Raw genomic sequence first — 23,941 nt, 5'->3', positions numbered from 1 at the left:
CATCCAGATTAACCATAAGTCTTAGGTGTAGGTGCAGCAAGAGAATGCTTGCAGACATAGCAGTAGGCACATATATATGTCAGAAAGCCTCTATTCTATGAGACACGCAGCGACTCATCCCGGAGTCGGCCGCGATTCCTTCTGCATGTTCGCGAAATGATTAAGGCTAATCCAAAGGAGGTCTTTCATATATTGATTGTCTGCTAATTCAACTTAAATGACTCTCTTCCGGAACATAACTCTAACGGTGGGATCTGCCATGACGTTCAAGTCCCAGTGGATACTCGCCGGCCTGGAGACACTATCCTCAAACTTGACATCATACATCGTGAGGATATATGCAAGCATGGTTTTCAGCTCATTGGCTGCCAGGAACCTCCCGGGGCTGTTGTGGAAGAATACGTGAGTGTCGCCACTTCAAGGTAAGTGCAACCATACCATGCATGCTTCCCATATCCGAAGGGGAAGTAGTCCTGATTCACTGCCACCATCTGATGTCTCCCACTTTCGTTCCCATCGACGCGAAGCTGGGAGAATCGGAATGGATCAAAAGCGTCGGGATTTTCATAGACAGGTACTATCGCGATGCATGAGATACGTCGGAACAGATAGGTGGGTCCCCTTCGGTATGAAAGTTCCATCTGACAGAGTCAAATCTTTCATCGCTTTTCTTTGCACGCTGGCTGAACGATGCATGGGGTCCATCAACCTGACAGTAATAACGGGCTGACGTGAACGTACCTGAGAGGCCTTCGAGGCGCTGAGTCTCTGCCAGAAAACTGTCAACCCTGTACATCAATGCGAGCGCCTCCTTCGTCCACCCGTGTTCCCGAATAACTGCGTCAACTTCCTCACGAAGGGGCCCTACATATTGCGAGTAGGCTGCCAGGTTGTACAATGCCTGTGTAAAAGTCTGCCAGGACATTACATTACGTTCAAGGGGCAGTGAACCAAATCTTACATTCGTAGTCGACTTTTTTGGAGCAGTTAATAATCGGACAGTGACCTGCGATGAAAGACGTACATGTATCGAGGCAAAGTTGATCGTTAACACGCGCAGAGTCAACTGCCTAGTCGTAGACTCCTGTTTCGCGTCTATTAACCACTGCAAAATGTCGTTCTGTCCTAAAAAATCAGGGGGAGAGTCAGCGCCAACAAAGACTCCCGCTCACCGGTTTGTCACTCCACTCGTCTCCGTGATCTCTCATACGCCTGAGGCGATCCTTGATAATCGGGTCGAGATGTTTTATGGCGCGTTCGATGCCTGCCGCAGTATTGGGTAGTATTTTCGATACAAAGCTATTCGAGACGTGAATCCACATGGGCTTCCAGGACTAAAGGAAATAAGACACCCACGGCACCAGCAATTTAGGGAACATGTTCAAGATATTTGCATCTGTAGCTACGTCGACCGCAAATTGAGAGTTTAGATCGATCCAGTCGGGATCCCGACCTATCACATATCAATACCTAATAAATCGTGGATGCCGACAGAACTGACTTACAAAGCGGTAGGCCGACGAAGACTCTGTTGCTGGTTCTGCATACGATCTCGCGCATGATTTCTACTGCCGGGACGCTCTTCCACACTGTCAGCGGCATCAGCGCAAATCATAAAGAGATGATGACGTGTCGAAGGCACCATTGTCCTTGAGATCGAGTAGCTCTTCGAATGCAGTGTGTACCTCGTCTTTTATGTCAGGGTAGTAGAGACCAATGTTACGTGTGAGATGTATTCGGGCCACAGAACTGTGGTAGGGATTAGAGTTGATCTCACGGCCAATCAGGTGGTCAACCTTGGCAACCTGTGCGTCGCACTTCTCATCAGCATCTCTTCGATTAGAACATGAATACACCTACTTCATTTGCTGCCTCTATCAGAGATAGCTCGTCATCTGTAGACTTCTTGATATCTTCCAGGTGACGGCGACCGATGATGACAATCCAGCGGTTTAAAGTAGGGACTTTGAAAGGCGTTTCCTTGTACTTCCAGACTAGTCAGGATGTCATCTATGGATTGTCATATGATATACCTTAGCATAGCCTTCCTGTAGAATCTGAACAGCATTGCCAACGTACTTGAATGCAGAAATGTAGGACCCGAGCCAGGACGAGTATCCAACGGATGGGATGTGATCGAGCTTTAGAAGTACACGTAGTACATTGTGTTCGTGTAGAAGAGTAACTCCTTACGTTTGAGGACTTCCAAAGCTTGAGCGCGACGGCGGGGACAGTAGCACAGATTGTAGCAGCAAAAATATGTTTTGTGGGGGAGATATCCATCATTGCGCAGGGGAGCCACCGCAGCGCTGCCTTCTTCCGAGTACTTATACCCCCAAGCCCGTCTTTGTCCCTGGAACATGAATTTCACCTGCAAGACGCATCCAAAAATTACTGGTTATAAAACCTACTCATTATGGGACTAGCGCAAGCTACCTCTACATCAGATAATGTTCAGACAGGGAATGTGTGTGCGCACCGCCGTCAATTATAATCCGGGTTGTCATGACCGCACAAAGCATCGTCGTGAAGGCCAAGCTGGGGTCAACGTGCCAGAGTGGAGCCTCGGACAAAGCACACCGACGATCTAGGGATGGCGGTAATGACACAGTGTTTGTCAAGTAATACCTGAATGTTGCAGCTTGATCGCACGTTGTATTGGCTAGTGCGGCCTATGCTGATATTGCAGCGACTTCGTCTTATCTATCTTCTCTGTTTGGTTCTTGCTTGTCCTGGACCAGCTGACATGTATTTCTGGTACGCGAGGTCACAGTCGCTCGTTCGGAGCAATCTTTTACTCGCCAGGCAATTGCGGTCTCGAGATGCCGCAACTGGTTAATACGTGTCGACGCGGCGCCGTCGAAAAAAAAAAAGTGATCACGGATGAGAAACTAGGGAACGCAAAGCTGGGTAAATAACTTCGGCTGCAAATATCACAGCTGCCTGTGACTGGGGTGTCAGTAGGAAGCTCCGCGGCACTCAAATTTCACTGAGGCTCCAACTCGGAGTCCGTGAAGACTTCAGCCCTTTGCAGCCCTTCGCAGTTGGACAAAGTTTTATCCTATACACACCCGCGAATGTTGCAAGTAAAACATCAGTACATTCTCACTCCAGTTAATCTTCCCTGGTCGCTCAACCGTTTATCTGACCAGCTAGGTGGCAGTGGCTGACTCTCCACACCCCCAAGCCACGTAAGCCATCCACATACTAGTAGTTCTGAGCCGTAAAAAATTCGGAGGCGAACCAACTCACCAGAAATTCGTTGCATTTCAGCAGCTAGCATTGCATTTTCCGATGGTGCAGTTCTTTGCTTAGCGGTTAGCACTTAGTTGTGATGAAGAAAATCAATGCACGTGATTGACGCGATATTGACTTCTTTGTTTGGCGCTGTGGGTCCCAGTTGTTTGGCCCATGTTCGAGTTCGTTGTCTTGGATTTATCGCAGCGTGTGTTTGTTTTCTGGTTTTTTTCTGCTCTTCAAGACCTGGACGCTTTTTTTACCGTAATAGCGCGAAGCCTACAAGCTTTTCTACAGGCTTTACCCTCACGAAGGCCTTACGCCACCTTACGCACGCACGCAAATCTACGCTCCCTCAGTCAGAGCAAATCAAATCGAGAATCGTCGAACGAACTCAACCAAGATGATCCCATTTATCCCGACCGTTGCACTTGCTTTCGTCTCGTTCATAACTTCAGCTTTCGTTGTTCTTCGTATAGTAATTCCGATTTTACCTCCTCATCCTTTGAGCAGACGAGTCCGTCCGGTGCGTTGATCCCTCCTGCACGTCCGTTTTGTTCACTGACCTCCCTTTGCAAAGTCTGAGTTTGGGCTCCCTAACTACAACTTCCGATCATTATCTACAGCTGACAAGAGCCACCTTTGGCTTGCCTCACTCGATTTCTTGGCATTATGCGTGTTCGTCTGGCAAGCCACCACGGAGTACTTCGATGGTCCTGTTGACGTTGTCGAGGCTCGCGACGCGGCGTCATCTGCTAGGCTTTGGTTCGCCTTGACAATTAGGCAGAGCTGTCTTCTAGTGGTGTCTGGACTGACACTCCTACATATTAGAATGGGTCGTTCTGTATCCTTTGGGGCCAGGCAGTGGATGATTTGGGCGCCTACGCTGCTCCTCGGTGTCACATCCACAGCGCTTGCCGCTGTTCTTTCGGGAGCTGGTGTTCCCAGTTTATTCATTGGCCTTGTCGCATACTCGGGAACCACAGCAGTTCTCAGCACTGCTGCCTTCGGTGGACTGGTCTACACATTGGTAGCTATTCGCCGCAACCTTGCCGCCCTCCATGAGCCGGCCGACAGCTGGCCCCCAGCAAAAGAGGTCGAGGAAAAACCCCGTCACTCATTTGCCACCGAAGACGTCGACATTCTTCGGGAAGGAAGTTCTTGGCTGACTTCAGATGCTGGTTCTCATCGTGACGAGGTCGCGTCTAACTGGTCTTTTTCTACTTACCATACGCATCACGGGCGATTCAACCCTACAGGATCTCAACAAACTTTGGCCCCTAGGTCGTCTTATTGGTTCAGTGCTCCTTCGCCTCAAGACCCCTCGATTCCACCAGTTCCCCCTCTCCCGTCGCCTTATCGTCCTAGCACTTCGCCCACTTTTGTCATCAGCGAAGATCCTGACCCGTTCCGTCGCGACGTTCCTAGCCGCCCTCGTCTCGGCTCACAGAGTTCCTGGTTGACTTCGTCCGCAGGAACGCACCCAACAATATCGGCATGGTCATTCCCCGCTACGCCCCATGGTGAAAGCGTGGTTGACGTTCGCGCCGGTTTGCTTCCTGCCGCACCGGGATCTCGGCCAGCTACTCCTGCTGCATTGTCAACTGCTCAGGTGTTGGGAGGGTATGGGTACACGGCCGACTCTGAGAAAGGAATCGAGTCCCTCGCTACGAAAGGAAGTGGGGTCGACATCTCATACTCAAGATACGTATTCTGGCTTCTTTCCATTTGGGTGCCCACGGTATGTGCTTGGAGCGTTTGCGGGATGGGTATATTAATTAATGAGATGTCTCTGCTAGGCCTTATCTCTTCCTTACTTTATCTTGCTTTCTGTCCCAGGTTCTGTTCCCAGTGATTCGCTTTCCCTTTTGCTAGTCCTCTCGGTCACCCTTTCGTCCCCTCTTCTTGCGATTAACATCCTCCTTCGCTCTCCCATCCCAATTCCAACCGGCTTGTTCGACGTTCACGCGAAGCCTCCCCCCGCCGCGGTGCTGCGTGCACCCTCTCCAGCAGATACCTTGGCGACGTACACTCGTGATTACAAACGTAGCGGCAGCGTCACCATCGTGGAGGGCCGTCGTAGCGGAGATGTGTGGATTTCGCAAGGAGATGCCATCGATGGTAAGGGGAAGGTTGGTCGGGCTCTTGGCCTCATGTCCCCCGTGCCTAGGCTCGCTGTTCTTCCTATCGACGACGAGAAAGACGAGGGCGAGCGTACGCCCCCGTTACCTCTTCAGGAGGAACCTTCGTTCCCCTCCACCCTTCCCCTGACTCCTGCGTCGACCAACAGTGCAGAGCTCGGCCGCTCAAGGAAGGAATCAAAATCGTCGTCTCACCTCTCAACAGGTGAAGAAGCATTTGCGTCGAGGATCATGATCGCCCAAAGGCACTATTCCGCACTTGCTACAACAGTCGTCGTCCCGGCATCGCCTGACAAACAAGAAGAACTCGCAGATGGTGTGGTGTCGGTTGCAACGGGTGTGGCCGTCGAGTCCGCAGCTGCACCAGGAGCAGCGTCTCATCTTCGCTCGCGGTCTGTATCTTCCGTGATCGGTCAAGCTATCACAACGGAGGATTTAGATATCAGCCCCCCGCCTTCCGACCCACTACCTCCAACGCCCCCGAACATTCGCAATGCTAAACTCGCCAAACAGTTGATGCACAAGAAGTCATATTCTTCTGGATTTTCTTTGGGTGCCGTGGGCAGCGAGGACATGAAGGAGATCGATGCGCTTACGGCAGGTGTACTCCCACTTCTAGTTCCTGGTCTTAAAGTCGGCGAAGACATGAAAATCAAGGATTGGGAATTCTCGCCTCCGCTCAGCAGCACCGTCGCCAAGAAATCTCGCCGTGCCCCGAAGGGATCTCATGGCTCGGACTTTGGTGTGTTAGCGCGGGAAGAATTTTCGTCACCTCAGCTGCACTCTACGCCTGCACAGGAACGTCGCAGAGGGAGGAAAGTCTCTGCTCACCGCAGAAATCACTTCAGCCTTCCCAGGTGAGTTGGTTGTGCATGCTGTGTTTGTTCTGGAATATTAATCGTATCCGTGTGTCAGTCTCGGCCTCGGCAAGGATGCTCTGCAAGCATGGAAATCGGAAGTTAATCACGCCTTGGCGACCAAAATTCACCAGTATTCGACGTTGCCAGTGAACGACGCCGCGCGGAGGAACACTGTCTGGGGTGACGAGTCTGTTCCCAACCTCATAGCTCGCCCTCGCGTCGGAGAGGACCAGCTCCAAGTCCCTACTGGTGCCTCCCTTGGTCGTTCGCTGTCCACTCGCACTCTCGGTCTTCGTCCCGAAGTCCCCCACGGCGTAGACAGTGCGCGCACGTCCGTGATTACGCTGACATCTGATAGAGTCGTTCCCCCATCTGCGGCATCCACCGTAACGCTGTTCGAACCAGAGAGTACCTTCGACCCCGACGCCCAAAGTACGCCATACGATACTCAGAAAGGCTATCCCTACACCAGAAAATACCAAGCTGCAGTGATGCCGCGATCCAACTCCCGTCGCTCAAGTATTGTATATATCAAGTCTTCTGACGATGAATATACCCGTCCCGAATCCGTCACTGCGTTGACGACGAATTCCAACGACGTACCAAGTTCAGAACCTGCTCCTCCAGTGTCCACCCGGGCGGTGAGACCTTTGGTACCCAAGTCGAGCACCAATAGTAAGCTGCAGCGCAAGACAACGACATCCTCCTCCGAAACGAACTCCCCTGGTGGGGGACTTCGACCGCTATCTCTGCTCAAGGACCGCGATCAGAACACTACGACCAAGGATGCAGGTGAATCCAAGGTCGGCGCCTCTGGCACACGTCCCCTTCTTCTTGGAAAGAAGAGGTCAAAGGCGAAGGTAGCGCAGGATGCAGACAGCGAGAATGTCAACCCTGTCAGTTCCGGTAACAACAAACATCTGAAGCCGCTTCAGCTGCATCGCTCGGAATCGAGTAGGATACGAGGTTTGCTTCGCAAGGCCGAAGCAGTACCGACGGTGGTCGTGCGGCCGCCTTCGGACCAATTGGGTACGCTCTACGAATATCGTTAAACACGGACAACAATTCTTTTCGTCGTCTTTTTCTTTTTCTTTTTCAACTTATTTTCACTTAGATTTTCTACTTCGACAGTCTTTTTGCTGGTCGATCAATGCTTTCCTCGCTTTCGTAGTTTACCTCCAGGCTCTCGCACTCTTGCTTTTTTAACAGCTTGACTCGCTTTCTTGCTGGTTTATGCCACGCGCTCTTCTACGCTCAGAAAACTTACCACCCGTGTACCCCTGTGCATCGACCTGCTCTATCCCCCACATGCCTTGTAGCTAACTATGCTTTGTTTCTCTCACCATATGCAGTATACCGTCGAAATGAAATCCGTTTGTAAACTGTCTCACCCTTGTGTGCGCCTGCAGGGTTTCTCCAAGAGATTCAATGGCAGCATAGTCGACTGGGTAATTACTAATTGGGGCAAGATTGGCACTGCTGAAGATGAATCAAAACTAGACTGATCTGCAAAATGTATGTCCACAAATATCTACAAGGAAAATGGAAGCGTGCATAATAAGCCAAAAAAAAACGTCGAGGAGAGCGGGGATCAATAACTTAGCCAGATGTGCTGCAGGGTCCAAAACGAGTTTCCATATACAAGAGGCGAGTCATAACTATGGTGATAAGTGAGGTCGCAGGAGGCGGGAACTTTGGTCCAAAACATAGGCAAGGTCCGTGTCTCCATACTCAGTTCCTGACGACAGAGGCTGCAATGCTGATGATTACCATGCGACCCCTGGCCTTTCCGAGGATTGCGGCGGGAGTTCGGTGACCTGCGATGCCGTAGGCGGAGCATCTGCTATATCCATACGAACAATGTACCGCATAGACTCGGTAGGAGTCATAAGAATTGTGGAACCCTTCCCAAGAGCAGACAACTACTGACTATACGCTTGTACCATTATAGGCTGCAAAACCGGAAGTGTTAGCGCCGGCAGAGGAGCCTTGTCGCAGGCTTGTCGAGGCACATAGTGAACTGTAGGTATCCTGCAGAGTAGTGCGGGTCATCCTGGGTATAGTCCGACCTGGCGGCACGAGGGACTGCGTACGGTGTAAGCTAACGAGTAACTCAGTCTCGAGGTAAAAAGAGACTGAGCTGTGTCAATGAAGGCCAGGTTCTTAAGTACTGTACGGCTAACATGAAAAACATGCATGAAAGGAGGGAGGTTGATGTAACGAGCCCACAGGGTGGCAAGTACGTAGAGTAGGCTTGTAGACGAGTATCTAATACACCAACATACGGTCGCTTTGGTACGTACGGGAGTATACGTGCGTAGTCGTAAGTATATCTAGGCCGACAAGGTCGGCCGAGTGTAAAGGAGGGGGATGAGGTGGCATAGAAGAGGAGTACACGGAAGCATTCCTGCGCCTCCTTTGAATAACACGCAGGCCGAAGCTCACCAGCGCGGCAAGTGTAAATACACCGACTGCTATTCCAGCGATAGTAGAAACGGGAATGTTTTTTGCTGAAGTGATAGAGCCAGTTTGACTGCTTAGGCAAGAAGCATCGTTCGAGGGCCCCACTGATTGAAGAACAGAACAACCACCTGAGTTGCCATTAGCATCCCACATCGAAAACATAATCGATGTCCCGGCTTGTACATCTGCCGTCCAAGTGTAGCTCGTCGTTGTCACGCCAGACTGAATGAGAAAGGACTGCCCCCCGGGAACGATCCCCTGCATTTGACTTGAGCGCTCGCAGGAGGCATGCACAATAACATACTACTGACCACAAAAGTAACAGGCAGTATCGCTCCCTGGTATCCGCTGAATTCAAAGGGTCTAGGATAATGGCGCGTCTGTATCAACATCCATGACGGTCATAGCGCTAAGACTTACCCGCATTGCTGGAGAGGAAACCCAACATCACTGAAGTAGTAACTCAGGGATGGCAAAGTAGTGTTGCAGCTGGAACTGCTGGTGGGTTCCCCCACCGTTATCAGGTAAGTTGTACCCCCAGTTGCGAACCCAGTTGCATCGGACAATATGACCACAAATTGGAGCCCTTGTGGCAGAGGGAGTTGAGGAATGGTATAAGATCCTTGATATGCCGAGGATGATACATTGTGGAAACTCGCGGGAACAGTGTCATCCTTGGTAACCTCTGTCTAAAGACAGGTTGCTTGATACACAGGGGACGAACTCACGGTGAAAATAGCAATCTGAAAGGGACTTTGTCCGCCTGTGCACCAATACGTGTGAGCGCACTAAGAGCTGGTAATATAAGGGACTTACCTGTCCAAGAGATGTTGAAGGGGCCGCATTCGGTGGCTGCTCCCACCAACATGGAGAACGCCTTTGCCATCAATAGAGGCGAGGACGATAATAAGATGGACAGTAGGAGGTGGGTCGAATGCATCCTTGCAAACTGCAGCTCACACAACGGATTTCGGAGAGTTAAGGACGGCTTTAAATGTAGTACCAGTGGTCTGGAAAAGTTGTATCATTATACCATTACAGTAAACCATCGTAAGGCATGTTGAAACAGATTAAGTTACTACCAGCACCCGACAGCCCGCTATCACCACCAAGGTGATAGCTGGTCAATGACATCGGGCATCGTTGTCGTTGTTGCTGGTGTACCATTGCATTGGTCGACGTCGTTGATGGTAGAAGCAGCTTTGGCGTCGTCGGGTACTAGTGGTCCGGCGGTCACGTTGAACGATGAGGTCGGGTGGTGATAGGTAATGTCGTCGCCCAGGGACCTTGGCCCCTGGTTTAATAAGTAAATACATCAGCCTAACCAAGGTAACGACGACGACCGCCACCGCCACCGAAAACAACGGCCTCCTGCCGCTCATTTCTTTTTCATGCAAGAACCCCCGCGAGTAAAAGACATTTGAATGTGAGGAATGGCCTCCGGTTTACCATCGACATTAATCAGCGAGCCATTCGTCGAGGACGCAAATATAACTGCCTTTGACACTTTGCCTTATATAGCTTTACATAGATTTACATTATGTAACATGACCTAATTCATACTGTGAACCATTTTACGGTCATCAGACATATCTCCCGGGCGCGACTTCTGTTACGAAAGACACGTTCAGCCCCATCATACGATTTGAACAGGCAACACCCCAGGGCCCTCTTCGTTGCCACTTTCAGGCAGTTCACCTTTTTCAGTACGAACCCTCCCTCTTTAAACAATCCCGCTAACGTTTCTGAAGCCTTAGTGGACTAACCTTTGTCGCTCCTCGCTACCACCTCTTTGGGCCTGTGAACACCACTGAGCTCGGTTGTCAAATGATGGGAACATCCACCATCAATGTTCGTTTACGATTAACGATCGCAAAATCGCCGCAATCTGCAAACCTTCCTTAACCTGGTTTAACGCCCCCAGCCATATGGCATTGGCCAAGTACAGCCCTACGACAACAGGACACTACGGAAATACCCATCAACTGGTTTCCACAATCTAGCGTCTATTCCCCTGTTTCTCCGACCCCCTTCTCACAAGGATGCTTTCGAAGCACCTCCTGAAGCCTATCTTATTCCTTTTCTCGTCCGTATGGGCGGCGAAGGCATTTTCCGTGTCGATGGGAACAGCCTCTGAATGCTCTCCATTCACCATCTCTTGGACGGGTAAGTCCTTCATATGCCCAGCTCACAGGGCACTCTCACGTATTGGCGCACAGGCGGACAAAGCCCCTTTGAGATTGCTATTTACCCCGTGAGCTCGCCCCCTATGTATTAGGCAAACCGTCTCTAGACATTGGTTACAAAGGCTGACAACCCCCCGATTTTCTATTCTGCGACATCCTCACCTTATACCATTTCTCAACTTCCACTGTCACGAGGGACCCAGTTCGTGGTGATGATGTCTGATGCAACCGGGTTCGCAACCGGGGGTACAACTGCAGTGCTGACGGTGGGGGAGCCCACCAGCAGCTCCAGCTGCAGCACTACCCCACCGTCCTTGAGTTACATCTTCATTGATGATACGTTTCCTCTCCAGCAATGCGCGTAGGTCATAGCACTATGACCGTCATGGATGTTGATACTGATACGCCATTCTACCCTAGACCCTTGGAATTCAGCGGATACCAGGGGGCGATACTGCCTGTCACTTTTATTGTCAGTAACATGTTGTTGTCCATGCCTCCTGCTGGTGCTCAATTCAAATGTTCAAATGCAGGGAATCATTCCTGAGGGAGAGTCCTTTCGCATTCAGTCCGATGTGGCAACGATGACCTACAATTGGACGGCAGATGTACCAGCCGGAACCTCGATTATGTTTTCGATGTTGGATGCTAATAACAAAACAGGTGGCTGTTCTGCGCTTCAAACAGTGAACGGCTCGAGTGACGCTTCTTGCCTAAGCTCCATCTCCCCTTCATCTACTGGAAGCATTCCGCAGTCATCACAGTCGGGGTCTCCCTCTCCGTCTGCCAGCCAGACTGGTTCTAGCTCCTCAACAACCCTTTCTACTGCCGCCATCGCTGGAGTGGTGGGTGGATGTGTAGTTGCACTTGCTGCCCTGGTGCTCCTTGGCTTGTACCTTATCCGTAGGACGCGCAAGGATGATACCACATACTCTGCTCATACGGCACCTAATACGCCTTCTTTACATCTGGGGGACTTTCGTCACAGCCCGGATACATCTGCGACTGCTTACCCATACTATCCCGTTCAGTACCAAAGTAACCTTGACCAGTCCTTCGCGCCGTCAGATCACACTATGCCCAGGATGAATCACCCTTTGGCGCAGGAGGCCTACAGCTTCCCCCGTGCTTCGGCAAACCTGCAGCGTGATCCCTTTGCTGGCGCTCCCAATTTTTCAGCCTACAACGATACAGGCATGCCGTCGGGACCGTCATTTGCCGGGTACACGCGACACAATGTTGTAGAACATGCTCCGCCTACCGCATCGCAGGCCATCGACTTTTCGCCACAATACCCGCGAAGGCCGGGGCCCGCAGCAGGACAACAATCACCACCGCGGAGCCTCTCGTCAGGGGCAGACCTTGCCTATGTCCCAAAGTCCTTCGATCAAATTCCCCGCCACTTGCTCCCGACAGGATAGTAGTTATGATTCACGTCGTACTTATATACGGAAAATCACGTTAGATACCACATTATGTCTAGCTAACTCTTTGTATTTTCGTTCTTCTCGATGGTTTTCAGCCTATTGCACATTGCCACCTTCCCATTCCCCTCCCAGGTATTTGTGGGCATTCGGTGAATGGTTCTAAATCTTCTTACTAGGTCGTAGTTGCGGACTTCAGCTTATACCCCACTCCATTGTCGGAAAAAAAAATTACGGCCATTACACGTGACTGTATGTAATTACAATGAATGATGTATGTTAGTGCCCAGCCAATGGGTAAAGTTTTCATTGGCATGGCATTGTAATCTGGGGGTTGCTGATTGGACTGCCTGACAATGGCTGGTTGCCGCAAGCCGGGAACATGTGATTGGAATGCTATTGTTAGTCATTGACTGCCAATTGGAGTGCCTGACAATGGCCAGATGCATTACAATGCTATTGTAAGCCATTGCCAAGCACATCAATGGGGCAGAATCCAATACAACACTCCTATAATTAGTGTAATGCTATTATCTTCGCTGTAACATCCACAATCTGTATTGCAATAGTATTTTCATTGTAGTGTCTTTCAGATTTGTTGCTATGACCCCATCTGTACTACTATTCTACCACCAGTAGTAACTAGATATGCAGTTTCGTAGGTATCTTCCACTCAACCTGATCTGATGTATCCAAGTCTGGATTAGATCAGGTAATGGATGATGTTTCATAATACATTACCAAATGCATTCCAAGGGAACTGGGTGGGGTGGGGTGGCAGCACTGGGCTGCCTGGTTTAGGGTAGGACAGCAACCAGGGAGAAAGGGATTCCATTCATAGCAAAGATGTGAGGTGTGCTGCTAGGATAGGTCCATGCACCGATGCCATAGGACAAAGAAGAGGGAAATGAGGAAATGCAAAGGTAACTGCATTGTCAACAGTCAGAGGGAAGGGTATAGCAAGTCCAGGCATGCAGCATGATTGGCAGCTGGAAGGAAGGGATAGTGAATACAGGGGGCATGGTGCACAGTGAGGAACCAGGGGAAGAGAGGATGGGAATGACTGCAGGGACATGCAGCATAGTCAGTGGTGAGGGAAGCAGATAATGAGTCCATGAGGATGTTGCATGGTTGTGAACCAGGAGGAAGGAATAGTGACAGGTCCAGGGTGATTATAGGCAGGGGAAGAGGACAGCAATGAGTCCAGGTGCACATTGTATGGTTGGCAGTTGGGAGAAGGGGATAGTGAGTCAGAGGTACCTGGACAATTGTGAATGGGACAGTGATGAGTCTGGGACATGCTGCATGGCCAGCAATGGTCAGAGGGAAGAAACAAGTCTGAGCCAGGGATGACCTACAGATGTGATGCCTAAATGTACATCAAGTGATAAAGCCACTTGCAGAACAGAGGAATCCCAACTGTTGACAAGACAGTTGGGAAGTTGGCAGTGTGGGGTGCCATCAGTTAGCACCATATAGGATCAATATGATACAACAGTCAACTACAATACTTGTCCTGGAATCAAATGGTTTGTGTGAGTAGTGAGCACATTCATTGATCACTCACCTGTCTTTATCATTGAAGTCAGACAATGACACTGCATTGAACAGTAACTGTCACATTGGTGTGAGATTGGACATTGACATGTAATGACAGTGGTGGTTGAAGGGAAAATGTATTCAAGTCCCAATGCTGCATGCATTATAACTGCAAGGCATAATTATCCCAAAAAGGTAATCCTCATCTGGATACTGACATGACAGTCAATGATAATCAGAGTTCTGGATTGGTGTTTCAAGTCTGCTAGGCTGTATGTATGCAATGTTCTACCACCCTATGAAGTTGTGAGTAGGGCATATCAAAACATGAGTTTGTTCTTTCATAAAACTAATTGTATCTCCCACTGCTACCTTGACTTGGCACCCTCTTCCACCTACTCACCTCCACCAGAAAGACTATCCAAGTGAGGGGAGAAGACAGAAGGACAACAAATGCATGAAAAATAAACCACACAATGGAAAACAGGGGTGAATGAAAAAGAGCATATATGGTCATGGAAGGCACATGAAAAGCAAATATAGTAGTATATGTTGTATGAGGACAGCACTGAAGGGAATAAGTCTGGCAAAGTGAGAATGGAATAGACAGCCATCCATGCCATTCCCCAGAGGGAGATCAGGGTAGCTTGAAAGAAAAGAGTGTCCATACTATACAAAATGATCAATTCAGATGCAATGGAAATCCAATTGTACTGTGGAATGGATGAATTGATAGTGGGCATTGAACAGAACTGTAGGTTTGACAAGGCTTGAGGTGCTGAACCATCACTGAGAATGAGTAATGCATTGGGCCAGCCACAAGGGTGGGAGGTGCACTACAGTGACCCAGTTCCACTGCAGAATGACCCACCAGGTCTGCCATCCCAACTGCAAACTTTGACCAATTGCAACTGAGTAGTCACACTGAAAGCCCTCATGAACAAAGAGGTTCTCATTCTCCCTATACAGTATGTGCAGATGAGTCTTGGGGTCATGGTACTTCTTTGCAAGACCGAAGTCAATAATGTTGACTTGGTTGCCTTGTTTCCTGATCCCTGTCAAGAAGTTGTTGGGCTTGATGTTGCAGTGGATAAAATTACGAGAATGAATATATTCAATATGAGAGATCTGGGGATGTAAATTAAATGGGGGAAAGATCAAAATGTATTTATGAACCAACTGGTCAGCTAGCAACAGCACAGTCTTAGGCTAAACTTGTGGCTGCAAAAGTTGAAGAGGTCCTCAAGGGACAGACCGAGCAAGTCCAAGACCATTGCATTGTAGTCACACTCTGTGCCAAACCACCTGACAAATGGAATGCCAACACTGCCAGCCAGAGTCTTGTGAACTTTGGACTCATATTCCAACTGAGGGTGCTTTGCTTTGATGGGCTTGAGCTTAATGGCAACTTCTTTGCTGGAGGTGATGTCAATTCCAAGGTAGATGTCACCTGGGGAGTGGTAAGGGTAGGCATACATTCGAGCACATAATGACTGCCTACCAAATGTGTCCAAGCCTATCTTCTTACCAAGCCTGTACTTCCCATTGATGTGGAGGCCAAGTCTATGAGAGGCATTGTCTGTCATGGTAACGATGACTGTACGATGGGACTGATGATGTGGCTGGACAACAGAATGAGTGCACAGAGTGAGGGCATGAAAAACAGTTGAAATAGCAAGACGCAGCAGGCTGTAAAGCACAGTGTAAGTGATGTGTCTCAGGTTGTTAGCAGACACTCCCTTATTTGTTGTGTAGAACTGGCCAGACTGCAGGAAGGTGAGCTCAGATGGGTGCCATGGCTACCTTGGGGGATCAAGGGTGTTTGGATGATGTCTGACACATGAGGTTTAGCATATGAAGATGGTGTGAACACCAGGGATAGGTATGGCATCAAGAATTTCACCTGTGAATTTTGACCCAGGGTGACATTTCTTCAGCAAGGGGAGTTGCAACGAGAGGGAGACAGTGCCATTCAAACTTGTCAGATGTTCCCTGAACCTATTTATTGGTGTAAAATCATCAAGTCAGGTCATGGGAAACAAAGAAAAAGATCCACTGTATTTAAAAAGAGTGGTTATGACAGTAGTGCATATAGCACATGAAGTAGCTAAACAGCCTGAAACTTGACTGACCATGACAATATAACTACTTACCCTTTCCCTTGCACCAGATGACACAATGTTCCTTTGCAGGCAGTTCCCAGGCATTCACTGGTGCAGCTGCTGAAACTTCAGCCATCCTCAAGCCAGAATGACTTCTTCCAGCAGATAACTCCTTTCCATGACTAGATATGGATGGTAGAGCTGATGTATGACTGCCTCCAAGTGAAAGATTTGATACATCAACTGAAAGTGCCAAGGAGACCAAGTTTGCCTGAGAAATGATGACCAAGTCTGCAGCACATCCATGGGTTGCTTCTGGCATGTGATGTGAAATGGAGGTTGAGTTGAGTCTGTCAAAGTGTAGGTCAGGAGGAGGTGTCAGCTGCCAGGGGCCATTCAACTGCACCAAGATGTTGGACTCCCATGTGAAAGCTACTGAGGTGTCATTGGATGAGCCTAATGCTGCATTAGCAGAGGCAATACTTGAGGTGTTCCATATGCCCTGATTGAAAAACTCCATCACCTCCAATGACCACTCCCATTTTGATGGGTGACTCAATAGCTCAATAAAATACTCAAAGTCATCCTGATACTTGAATCCACTTTCTTCACCAATGGTCATAAGCTTGCAGTCACTCAATAATAAGTACTGTGCCTGTTATACATTTGTCAGAATATCCAGACCAGAAGAAAAAGGTGACACAAGACTTACAAAGGTAGCAGTGATGGCAATCAGGCCAGCTGAAGGGCCAGATATCCCCAACTTCTGACCTTGTCCCTGTGGACCACCCCTTTGCTTGCCAGTGAGGACTCCCTTGCCAAAAACCATGACCCAGATGATCTTATAGAAGTAATTAGCATATATATAGTTGTAAGTTGTGAAGAAAACTTACATTAACCAGGAGTGGGGTTTTGAATAAATCCCTGGCCACTGGGGTGTCTGGTTTGGGAATGAGGATTGGTGAGAGAGGGGTATAGCAAGCATCCATGTTCCCCAGGTGCATCTTCAGCAGCACTCTCACAGCCTCATTTGATCCACACAGAGCTCTTGAATTCTCATTTGTGAATAAGTTGGCACTAAGTTCCAAGTGTGCAAAGAGTTGCTGCATGTTATCCTTAACAGGTTTGAGGATGTTGGGCCTCTCAGCCCCAACTGCATTTGAAAACTAATGGTGATCAACACAAGCCTTTGGATTATGGATTGGGAATGTCGACTTACCACATGGCCAAAGTTACCATATGTTGTCACATGGACCTTGAGGTCACTGGGTAGCATGAAATAGAGTTCCACTTTGAAGCCCACAATTTTTGATTCAGGCATACTCCAGTGAGCAGGGTCAGTCAGATCATATCCAGGTGGTGGAGTGATGAGTTGGAAAACATCTTCAGGGACCCAGAAATGATAGAAGAAACAATACTTTTTTGCCTGGGCAACAATGTTGTTGTCCAATACAGTGTTTGGATTGTTCTCTACAGCTTTCTTGTGGCTCTGCAGGAGGGTGGAGAGTAAACTGTTGTAGTTGATTCATAGCTTCTTTATCTGAACATGAAGCTTCAAGTATGCCAGCTGAGTGGCACTGAGTGCCTGTTACCATAGTGTAAGTGATAACTGTGTCAAAACTGAAAGAATGATAAAGAAAAGGGACATACACTGCATAGCTGGGGAGCACTAGCATCCAGAGGTGGTTCACACATGATTCTACACCATTCTCAAAGCTCCTCAAGATCAGAGGTCTCATCATTGTCAGAGTGGTCCAAGTGTGAGTCAGCACCAGAAGAATCCAAACCAACATTATGAAGGGCATCTGTAAAGTCCTCAGGCATGCCTACAAAAGAGAACTTGATGATGATTTGAGCCAAAGTTGACAAGAGGACAAAAATGCCACTACTCAGCCTGGGTCTGTTTTATGTCACAGGCCTCCTTAAAAGCTTTCAAGCCCACCCTGACTCCAAGAAGAGAGCTGCTGGGTGATGTAAAATGCCTGTCAGTGAGATGACAACAAGAAACATTTACTTGCATCACCAGCAATGTGCAGCATGTCTTCAGGTATCATTTCAATGGGTGTTTTGTCACTGCAATGCCATGTGGTTGCTCCCTGACAGCCTTACCAGTAATAACAGTAATATCATGATGCGATAAGATGTAATAGCACAGTGTACAAAGAATTGCATATCACAAACTGATCACATTCATTCTGACACTGGCCCTCCAACATCTGGGTCTGATTGTTCTGACCCTACCAGTATAGAACCAAATCAGTTTGAATGAAGTAATACACAACAATGGGGATCACTTACCCAAAGTATTGCCTTGAGTTTTGGCTGACATCTGGTCAGAGTCAGAACTTGAATCCTGTTTGGCTGCTACTGGTGCTTGGCACCAAGTCTGAGTCCATCTCTTCATGCAAAGGAACATGTCACCATCAGTATGCTCAACAACTAAAAACTCACCATGGTGGCTCAGATCCAGGTAAAGCAATGTGCCCTGAATGATTGACTTTACAGGAATGAATATCAATGCTGCACAGGATATGGCTTTGACTTGGGTAAGTTGGAAATCTTGGTCCAACCTGCACACTCCAGTCCCAGCCATGATGGCTGAACAAGTGCAAACTGAAAAACATCCTTGAATGCCACAATTTTGCAAGTGAACATGAATATGAGTCAAACAAAGGCAGCCTTGGTCTCCAAAAGTTGAATGAGAGCACAATCATATTGTGGCTGACCATGGAAACTTGGACTACATCTGATGTGGTTCACAGCAACCTTCCAGTCCACCACTGAAGTGTAGCTAACCTGCAAATACTGATACTCCCAGACCTTGAGGGGAATGCCAGGGGATCAGTCTGTATACAGATGACGAAGTAGGACATACTGTATCTGTTCCTTGTAATTGTATCCATGCATTGAGGGGGTACCCATAAGTGGAGAGGCAAGCATTGAGGAAAATTTCCAGCCTCCAACAGAATCCCTCAAATGCCCAATCATCCCAGTGAGTGTTCTCAATGTCAGAAAGTGAGCTAGGTTGCTGGGGTGCACTGAGCCTGGTGTTTCCTTCAAATGGCTTGTCATTGTCCTCATCATCATTTCTGTTGCTGTCATCAGTGAAATGAGTAATACATTTGTTTCCTGCATCAATTCACGCTTGAATGAGTTTGATCACAAATCAATGATGGTCAATATGGAGAATCCAAATGAAACATCATGTGACAATGTCTCTAAGTAAGGACTTGATATGCACCTGCCCCACAACATCCTTTCCATTAGAACAATCCTGGTATGCATCTTTGAGCAGACCATGCATCTTCTCATTTGGCTGAGCACTGTAATTACAAATGGCACCTTTGCTCCAAATGTCATGGGTAACATGCTTCCAGAGGTGTGCCTTGGGAAAGTTCCAATTGTCCTTGAGGCCTGTATCATGCAAATGATGAATGTGGGATCAGTATGCCTATTTTCAACAATCATTGTGTGACAATGGACAACCAAAGGAGCAGAATACCTTGAGTTCACCCCTGAAAACAAGAAGTTCATGTTCAATCATTCCAAGGGTTGCCTCAGTGTGTACATCAAGCCCAATGAGAGTTTCAAGCTGTAGGTAACTGCAGATCATACACAGCAACTGGTACCCAGCTTGAGATGTTGTGGACATCAAAATGTCAAGAGCAGCATAGGAACACTGCTATTCCAGATCATTAGCACATGTTTAAACACACATCCTAATTAGATTACCCTGGTGAGATCTTGCATTTTGTTTCCATCAGAAAATGTGATGTGGATCACATATTGAAATGTGCGAGGCCTCACCAATGGGGAAAGGCAGAAACCCTGAGTGATAGTCAGCCAGCCCCACAGCCCAATTGAATTGTCTTACCATTCTTCTAAACATGTCTCAAAATCACAGCCAAGTTCATTGACAACAATCTTGAGCTCCTCATGCATGTGATTGCCTCCCAAGCTGCCATGCAGGGAGTGAAGTGGCTTGAAGCTTGCAGCCTGTTCAGGCTCTGAGTGTTCTACCAACCAAAAAGCATTCTATCATACATTCTGTCAGTCATAAACATAGATTATGTATGTCAAAGCCCTACCTTGACAGGATGTAACCCAAGAGATTTCAGTTTCTTCTTGCCAGCTGACTTCTTCTGCTCATACAATACCAGCACTTCTTGATGTTGCTTGGTAGTGCACATTTTGTATGTCTTTGATAAGTCCCAAAGCTCCTCAAAAGGGACTAGGCAAAATGGGCATGGGAATTTGCATTTTGTGCCTTGTATAAGCATCATCACACAGCTAAAAAGGCTGGGTTTCATAAGTACAATTGATTTGCAGACAAAATAATGCTTACAGTTCTTCATAGTCAGCTGACAAGATAAGAATAACTGGAAAGAGCCACCAGTGAATGTTGTCATAGCATTCATGCAGGTAGCCAACCTTTGAGAGCTCTGCAACCTTCTCAAGGAGCTTATAGAAGGCTTTGTGCCAGACAACACACTTGAAATTTACATAGCTGGTCTTTCTCTCCTCACTCACAAGCTCAGGAACCTGCAAAAACCTGTTTGATCAATTTATTACTCTAAAACAAAGAGATATCATACTCACAATTGGAAGCCAGCCTACCATGCAGCCACCACCATATTGTTCACCATTGCAAATGTGAACTGGGAGGTTGGTACAATGTGCTACCATGGGGTAACCCTTGACAGTACCATGAGATGACAGCCATGTCTTGTCAGTGTAAAGAATAAATGCAAATGGAACAGCATTCTCCACATGTGTGGGTAACCATGACTTCATTTGCATAACAGGAGGAAACACAGTGAATTTACACAGTACAACAGTATGAAATAATATTAATTACAATGCACTTGAATATCCCACCAATGATCACCCATCCAAGGTTCAGTGTAGAAGTGTTCATACATCTCACCATCAAGTTTGAAGACTCATTCAGCATCCCAGATGAAGTGCAGTTCAAGAAAAGGATTTTGCAATAAATTGAGGGCCCAGTCCCACAGAGGGCAAATGTGGATGGGGAATGTCATGTCACTGCCCTTATAGGGCACAGCAATTTCAAACTTCAAGAACTGACAAGTGGCTGGGAAGTGAGCCACTTGTTAAAAGTGCACTGGAAATAAACAACTTACTGGTGTTAGTTGTGCCACCACTCTATCCAAAGTGGTGCAAAGCCCAGCATCATTATGCAGTGTGACACTTGCTGTTCCTTGCTGTATACAATGAATCAACTTGAGAGGGGAATCAACCTGAGTTGAGCTAAGCCCAGCTTCAACAGCAACAGTAGCAAAAATGTAATCACCCTCTGAAGCAAAAGGGCACCAGGGCTCACAGTCTGGGGCCATGTATTTGAGGTTTTGCTGGCCAAACTCTTTGGCAGATTGGAAAAGCATTGGGTACTTGCTACAGGGATGAAATTCAGTCTTGAATTCAGGGCGATGGTCATTTTGGACATCTGGCACAGCAGAGTTCACTGAGTGACCTGCCACTTGGGCTGCAGTTGACATGTCAGAATCAAGATTCATCACAAACAGCAGGAGATTAGTTGAATTTCAGTTAGAGATGAACATTCTAAACTTACCTGAGTCTGGTATATTCCTACCATGAGGACTCATCATACCCATCAACACATCATCTTCATTGAGAGCAAAGCCAGTTGGTGATCCTGTCTTGCAAAGTGTAAGCATCAAGAGTGACACTAAGGTGGTCTATGTACCAGGAATTGATTGTGAAGGGCCCACTGACAGCTGCCTGAGTGGCACTGGTATTACAGCTGCTGCAGAGCCCAAAGACCCAGTGATGCCAGGGTGCACTAACAACACAGACATAGCTGCAACTGCTTCCTTAGCAATTTCAGCTAGTAAACAACCATTGTAAATTAATGGACAGATGAGAGGGGGGAAAGGTATTGACTCACTTCAATGAACATCTCGTATGTATGCCTTATTGTGCTTGTCTTGTTCTTTGCAGTTCACATGCTCCTTCACACAACTGGTCTCATGCTTTTTGATTCCTTGTGGTAGATAGAGATTACTGCAGTGCTTGCAAGGTTGCTTAGTGGACAACTCTTTTGACTGCTGGTAATTTCGATGTGGGGGCATGGTGGACAGTGTTGGAGATATATTCTCCCCTGTGTTCTGCTCACTTTGGTGCGATGTTTGGGTGCTTACATAATCACCTTAGAGCGCACATTTTACAGTAGTTTATTCACTGTGCCCTCAGTAGCTTGTTGCACTACTGAGGATACCTACAGCATCCTTCAAAAGACAGAAGGCAATGGGCAAAGCTGATTTGGGTCCAAAATGACCCATAATATTACGATATGTAATTGATAAGTTAGATCAGAAAATCAATAATGATCATGTCACATGCACTTGCAATGATTCATTGGGCTTAAGGTGCACATCCAAATACTGAATGGAGTATTGTTATGGCATTGATATGATAAGACAAGATAAGATATCATTACATTGCCATTGTTATGCCATTGAATTAGGCATCTCAGTCACATGACAAGCCACCGGGATTGTCATGGCACTTTACTTTTTTTTGCGACAATCCCTCAAAAGTTCCAAGCTCACGTTAAGGCAATTATAGGTTGGATGCCATCACGGAACTGATCTACTACTAGTCTCGTCCACCGTAAATGCGTAAAATTTGAAGCTAAAATCAACACGTGCGCATAAACTTGAAGTATTGGCAAGCATTGAGACATTCACAAAAACTTCAAACTTTGCCTGCGGTAAAATGTGAAATCAATTTTCAGGTACAGTCTTCGCGTTTTCTGGGAACATGATCATATTGGTATTCGTCTTCGTCTTCGTCTTCGTGTAATCGTCAATTTTAGGTGTTAGATGATAGGCCGCCACTGGTGCCCGCTCGTCGCACGAAAGTGAGAGCAAGGATGGTACTGCTTACTTCGAGAAATTCACTGTCATACGATATACTGTGGCCTTCATTGTCCTATTGTTTCGTACTGTCGTTGTACTATTATTGTTATGTCGTTCTTATCGTCGTCACCGTCACTGTCATTGTTGTCGTCTTTTGTATTGCTGTTGCTGTGCCAGTATTGTTGAGGTCGAGATTAGGTCGAGATGGTTGACTAGTCCGATACAAAGGATTTGAAGTCAAACAAATTGACGGATCGAGCTTGCCCGAAAGGACCACAATATATATTGAAGAACCACGACACAGAGCACAGCTCGAGGACTCATAGCTCACCTTCGTGTTGGAGAGGACCTCCTCGAAGTCCATACTGCTGCCTCCCTCAGTCGTTCGCTGTCGGCTTGTATTCTGGGTCTTTGTCCTGAGGACCCCCACGGCGTAAACAGCGTGCACGCACGTCCCGTGATTACGCTGACATTTGATGGAAGTGTACCCCCATCTGCCGCTTCCACCGTGACCTTATTCGAACCAGAGAGCACCTTCGACCCCGACGCCCAAAGTACGCCATACGACACTCAGAAAGGTTATCCCTACTGCGGACAATACCAAGCCGCAGTGACACCGCGATCCAACTCTCGTCGCTCAAGTATTGTCACTATATATCCAGTCTTCTGACGATGGATATACCGTCCTATATCTGTCACTGCATTGACGACGAATCCCAATGGACATCCGAGTTCAGATCCTGCTCCTCTGGTGTCCGCTTGGGCGGTGAGACTTTTGATGCTCAAGTCAAGCACCGGGCTGCTCTATCTCCCACATGCTGCATAGCTAACGATGCTAACATCAAAGACTAGACTGACGCACACAGATATCTGCGAGGGGAATGGGAACATGCATAACAGCCCAGCAACAATCGGGGAAATCGAAAATAAAATAAGTTAGCCAGATGTGCTACGATGTTCAAAATAATGTTCCATGTGCAACTAAGGCGCGTATCACGACTGTAGTGGCAAGTGAGGTTGCAAGTGGCCGGAACTCTGATCCGAAACATAGGCAAGCTCCGTGACTCCATACTCAATTCTCAACGAC

General features: G+C 47.7%; 7 protein-coding genes across 7 annotated transcripts; 2 read left to right on the top strand and 5 right to left on the bottom strand.

Annotated features, from left to right (window-relative positions):
* Positions 1–213: 213 nt before the first annotated feature.
* Positions 214–2,283, bottom strand: F5J12DRAFT_895103 (cytochrome P450; the record flags this gene model as incomplete). The annotated part of the gene is made up of 12 exons (XM_051747806.1): positions 214–385; positions 439–577; positions 742–901; positions 962–973; positions 1,025–1,120; positions 1,173–1,299; positions 1,357–1,453; positions 1,506–1,589; positions 1,643–1,805; positions 1,861–1,986; positions 2,034–2,141; positions 2,194–2,283. The coding sequence occupies 12 exons, from the start codon at positions 2,281–2,283 to the stop codon at positions 214–216; spliced, it is 1,374 nt and encodes a 457-aa protein (XP_051597741.1).
* A 1,167-nt stretch (positions 2,284–3,450) lies between these two features.
* F5J12DRAFT_270440 (uncharacterized protein) lies at positions 3,451–7,657 on the top strand. The gene is made up of 4 exons (XM_051738678.1): positions 3,451–3,763; positions 3,818–4,978; positions 5,037–6,235; positions 6,294–7,657. Exons 1-4 carry the CDS (start codon positions 3,641–3,643, stop codon positions 7,288–7,290), a joined length of 3,480 nt encoding a protein of 1,159 aa, XP_051597740.1. The 5' UTR covers positions 3,451–3,640; the 3' UTR covers positions 7,291–7,657.
* A 635-nt stretch (positions 7,658–8,292) lies between these two features.
* Positions 8,293–9,629, bottom strand: F5J12DRAFT_952009 (uncharacterized protein). The gene is made up of 5 exons (XM_051749820.1): positions 9,518–9,629; positions 9,413–9,464; positions 9,122–9,355; positions 9,013–9,064; positions 8,293–8,959 (listed from the first exon to the last, which is right to left on the bottom strand). Exons 1-5 carry the CDS (start codon positions 9,585–9,587, stop codon positions 8,507–8,509), a joined length of 861 nt encoding a protein of 286 aa, XP_051597739.1. The 5' UTR covers positions 9,588–9,629; the 3' UTR covers positions 8,293–8,506.
* Positions 9,630–10,605: 976 nt separating this feature from the next.
* On the top strand, positions 10,606–12,397 carry F5J12DRAFT_270410 (uncharacterized protein). The gene is made up of 5 exons (XM_051738677.1): positions 10,606–10,867; positions 10,921–10,955; positions 11,010–11,248; positions 11,308–11,359; positions 11,421–12,397. Exons 1-5 carry the CDS (start codon positions 10,744–10,746, stop codon positions 12,306–12,308), a joined length of 1,338 nt encoding a protein of 445 aa, XP_051597738.1. The 5' UTR covers positions 10,606–10,743; the 3' UTR covers positions 12,309–12,397.
* Positions 12,398–15,024: 2,627 nt separating this feature from the next.
* F5J12DRAFT_952005 (kinase-like domain-containing protein) lies at positions 15,025–15,436 on the bottom strand (the record flags this gene model as incomplete). The annotated part of the gene is made up of 2 exons (XM_051749819.1): positions 15,025–15,300; positions 15,352–15,436. 2 exons carry the CDS (start codon positions 15,434–15,436, stop codon positions 15,038–15,040), a joined length of 348 nt encoding a protein of 115 aa, XP_051597737.1. The 3' UTR covers positions 15,025–15,037.
* A 559-nt stretch (positions 15,437–15,995) lies between these two features.
* F5J12DRAFT_895098 (uncharacterized protein) lies at positions 15,996–17,647 on the bottom strand (the record flags this gene model as incomplete). Its single annotated transcript, XM_051747805.1, has 6 exons — positions 15,996–16,607; positions 16,665–16,793; positions 16,846–17,118; positions 17,172–17,441; positions 17,499–17,537; positions 17,603–17,647. 6 exons carry the CDS (start codon positions 17,645–17,647, stop codon positions 15,996–15,998), a joined length of 1,368 nt encoding a protein of 455 aa, XP_051597736.1.
* Positions 17,648–18,142: 495 nt separating this feature from the next.
* On the bottom strand, positions 18,143–22,065 carry F5J12DRAFT_784618 (uncharacterized protein; the record flags this gene model as incomplete). Its single annotated transcript, XM_051743079.1, has 15 exons — positions 18,143–18,189; positions 18,251–18,350; positions 18,749–18,772; positions 18,828–19,081; positions 19,250–19,358; positions 19,455–19,554; positions 19,827–19,987; positions 20,041–20,242; positions 20,298–20,494; positions 20,552–20,740; positions 21,097–21,177; positions 21,214–21,458; positions 21,546–21,629; positions 21,681–21,821; positions 21,999–22,065. The coding sequence occupies 15 exons, from the start codon at positions 22,063–22,065 to the stop codon at positions 18,143–18,145; spliced, it is 2,001 nt and encodes a 666-aa protein (XP_051597735.1).
* Positions 22,066–23,941: the final 1,876 nt, after the last annotated feature.

The sequence above is a fragment of the Pisolithus orientalis genome (genome assembly GCF_024613125.1).
Source record: "Pisolithus orientalis strain OTSU chromosome Unknown F5J12scaffold_27, whole genome shotgun sequence".
NCBI classification, from domain to species: Eukaryota; Fungi; Basidiomycota; class Agaricomycetes; order Boletales; family Pisolithaceae; genus Pisolithus; species Pisolithus orientalis.
The sequence above is the reverse complement of the archived record's forward strand: the minus strand, read 5'-3'. Positions and strand labels throughout refer to the sequence as shown.